Source organism: Zalophus californianus, chromosome 7, assembly GCF_009762305.2.
Source record: "Zalophus californianus isolate mZalCal1 chromosome 7, mZalCal1.pri.v2, whole genome shotgun sequence".
NCBI lineage: Eukaryota > Metazoa > Chordata > Mammalia > Carnivora > Otariidae > Zalophus > Zalophus californianus.
Genome location: NC_045601.1, coordinates 92,489,844 through 92,493,756, shown reverse-complemented (window position 1 = coordinate 92,493,756; position 3,913 = coordinate 92,489,844). Strand labels below are relative to the sequence as shown.

The 3,913-nt window shown below is 35.8% G+C and overlaps 1 protein-coding gene across 1 annotated transcript; it reads right to left on the bottom strand.

The window, feature by feature from the left end:
• Positions 1–1,614: 1,614 nt before the first annotated feature.
• Positions 1,615–2,319, bottom strand: LOC113927935 (60S ribosomal protein L27a-like). The gene has a single exon (XM_035728585.1). It carries the CDS (start codon positions 2,300–2,302, stop codon positions 1,856–1,858), a length of 447 nt encoding a protein of 148 aa, XP_035584478.1. The 5' UTR covers positions 2,303–2,319; the 3' UTR covers positions 1,615–1,855.
• Between the last annotated feature and the right edge of the window lie 1,594 nt (positions 2,320–3,913).

Genomic DNA, 3,913 nt, shown 5'->3' with positions numbered 1-3,913 from the left:
TACAAATTATATGATTCATTTATAACAACCTATAGAGATAGAAACCGGAACAATGGTTGTCTCTAGGTGTGGAACTGACTGGTGCACAAAGTAACTTGCTGGGGTGATGGAACTATTCTGTATCCAGGTAGGGATATAAGTTAAATGGGTGTATATGTTTGCTAAAACTGCATATTTAAGTTCCTGTGAATTTAAAATTTTTACAAATAGAAACATACATAAAAGGTAGAATACCTACCCAGCTATTGAGATTAATTACATAGGAAAATGGGCCTTCCACATATGTTTAATTGAGGAGCTTGAGATAGAGATTACCTGGATTATAGTGGTGGGGCCAAGGTAATCAAAAGGGTTCTTATAAAAGGGAGATGGAAGGATCAGAGTCAGAGATGTGACAATTGAAGCAAAGGTTAGAAAGAGAGACATTTGAGGATACCCGACTGTTGGTAAAGAAAAACAGTTCAGTTTGGGATATAAGTTTTGGACATATCTCTAATTTATCAAAGTAGAGGCCTCTAAATGTCAGTTGGATAAACAACTCCAGGTGGTTCAGAAGAGAGGTCTGGGCTGGATCTATGATTTGGAAGTTAGGAGCTTGCAGATAATACTTAAGAATGTGAGACTGGATAGAATCACCAAAGGACAGAGTAAGGACTAGCAAAAAACTAAGCCCTGGGGCACACTCAAAGCATGAGAGTTCTAGAAAAAAAAATCTAAAAGTGATTGGCATTCTATGATAATCTTCAGAGATAACAAAGAAGATTTTTGGATCAGGGGAAAATAGAAGCAATATACTGTATTTGCTAGAAAAGGGAAGGGGCAAAAGAGCTATTAAATGGAGTTTTTTTTTGGAATTAGAGTAAAGCTCCCATAAACTTAAGGTTAAATATAAATCAATAAAGGGAATATGACTTGATTGAAAGACTTTTCAAAATTTTTAAATGTTTTAGGAACTAGTGAAGATGGAAAATACTGAAAATGACAGTTGAGGGATTAATTCTATTTACTCATGCTGTGGACAAGAGATAAATATGCACATACATACCATAGTTGATACCTGCCATTCAGTAATGTCCATTAATAAGCAGGAAGTTGGTATTACAGAGCTCTGATAATATGTTCTGAAGTCAAAGCCTTGTAGTTCAAGTAACCCCTGAAAACCTTTACCATACTAATATTTTTTAACGTAGAGACTCGGTAGGGGAGGGAATCTAGGGAGACAGGGAACTGGGAAAAGTAGAACAAGCAAAGTTGATTACTTTGCCAGACTCTACAAATCCTATTTTGATGTGTTAATACACACTATAGATGAGTAGAATACTTAATTTTTTTTTAAAGATTTTCTTTATTTGAGAGAGAGAGAATGAGAGAGAGAGAGAGCACAAGAGGGAAGAGGGTCAGAGGGGAGAAGCAGACTCCCTGCTGAGCAGGGAGCCCGATGTGGGACTCGATCCCGGGACTCCAAGATCATGACCTGAGCCGAAGGCAGTCGCTTAACCAACTGAGCCACCCAGGCGCCCTGTACTACAGTTAAAAAGTGTGTTCTCCCCCCTCATTGTAAATTCAGAATATACAATGCAAACTGGCCTTTCAACTACATGTGCTATCATTCTCATGTTATAAATGAAAATGTTCAAGTTAGGTATTGGGCCAAGTCCTCTAAGTGCTGGTGCTCTCTTTCACACTTTCTGAGGGGAGTTGGCAGAGGGTCTCAGGCCCTCATACCCTTACTCCTAGAATCTGTTAGGTGGATTTCTGATGTACAGGTAAGGAGGTAGGGGTGCTAAAGCATTTACACCCAGACCAGAAGAGAAAAGCACTTGTTAGCATTTAATGAACGCCCTCAAATGTGGCTTCAAGCTACTAGAACGCAGGCGCCCCCAACACCCTTAATCTTCTCCTCTGCTCTTCTACTGAAGAATTTGGCCTTCACGATGACAGGCTGTTTTGGGAGTTTTCCCTTTCCCAAAACTTTGTAGTAGCCCGATCGCACCACATCAATGATAGGAGCAGCTCCAGTCTTGTTTTTGGCAGCATTTACCCGTGTCTGCTCACTGACCAAGGTCCACAGTTTATCAAGGTTGACAGTTGGGCAGAAGCTCTGGTTCCTCTTTAAGTGGTAATGTCTCATACCAACTTTTCCAAAGTATCCTGGGTAATATTTGTCGAAGTTGATCCTGTGGTGATGCATGCCACCAGCATTACCCCGGCCTCCTGGGTGCTTCCGGTGCTTGCCGATGCGGCCGTGGCCGTGGCTCACGTGGCCCCGAAGTTTCCGGGTCTTCCTCAGTCTGGATGGCATGTCGGCAGCTCAGACGGAAAAGCTAGAATACTTAATTAAGTAAGCAAATAAACATGACACTTAATGGAGGTATGACAATGGAAAAATTTAACTTCTAGTGAAATTCAAAAAGATCATATTCAACCAAATATTATAGTGCTAGATATTTATGCTTTAAGTTAAAATTTTGGAAAATTAAATTACTTATGAAGTAAATTAGATTTGTTGATGTATAATAAAATTGAGCATGCATTTTGAACATATCATATTGAATTATGTGTCAGAATTTTAAGAAAACATTCAGATAAAATTCAGTTTTTCCTTACTTACTGGATTGCTTTGACAATGTATCCAAAGGAAATTCATCCATTAGACCAGTGTTCATTAAGCACAGACTATGTTCCAAGCATATTTACTGCTTTCCATAACAGAGAGACAGAAGGAAAATATATAAAGGTAATATAAAGTAAGGGGGTAAACTAGCTCTCCCTAAGTGGTGGTGTGGAAGCCCAGATTTGTGACATTCACTGATTTCCATGTTATAAGTACTCCCACAACTGCTGATTTCAAGCTACTAACATGAAGAGTTAGAAAAGATATGACCATTTAGCTCTTGCAAGCCAATTCAAAGTAGTTGTAGCATACCACCAATTGGTCTAAGGTTATGCAAAAAGTGGACTTGGCTTTTAGTTATAATGGGCCTCATGTCTGCAACTTATTCTCACTTGGTCCTAATATATATATATATATATATATATATATATATAATGTATAAAGTATTTATATAAAGAAGATATTTATATAAATATATAATATATATCTCCATCTAAATGTATATACACATATTGAGAGAGAACCATAAAGCAAATAAGATACAATGAGTAATAGCATATGGGAATGTTTTCTAATGTTCTTTTAATTTTCTTTAAGTTTGAATCATTTCAAAATAAAAAATTAACCAAAAATGAGAGAATGGACAAAAAATAATTAGAGAAGAAAAGTTGATAAGACAATTTACTATTTAATATAATAAAGTAGATAAAAACAAAGACAATTATATAGCCAGATGCCAAAAAATAGTTTAAATAATATCCCCAGTACATAAAATAACTTTGTACCGTAGAAAAAAAAATGAATTCTAAGACATTGTACTCTAATAGCAACTAGAGTTGATGTTTGTCAGTTTGAAACATTTTAATATTGCTATAGTCCATGAGTACTTCAAAATAATGAATAATCAGTCAATATCATATTCTTAAATTATGTATTAAATGCACAAAGATAGATCAGAGATTTGATAATACCAGAAACTCAGCAGTGGATAAAATTGATTGAATGTACTTTGTGCATGAATAAAAGAGTTTTTGATTTATTGACACTCTACAAATTAATCTCAGACCACATGAAGCAATGAAGCAGAGTAGCAAATTTGATTTGTGGGAATTGAAAGAACAACCCGGGAAGTAAAAAAATTGATAATTCTTTAAATTTTTTTCCAATGGGGCATCAGAATAAAATAAGAAAATGTGACTCATAATTTTCTAATGCTTAAGCAACGTCTTTAAAAATATTTTTATAAAAACATATTCCACGATGTCAACTGAAATTTCATAAACCCATTTTTGTGCCCAT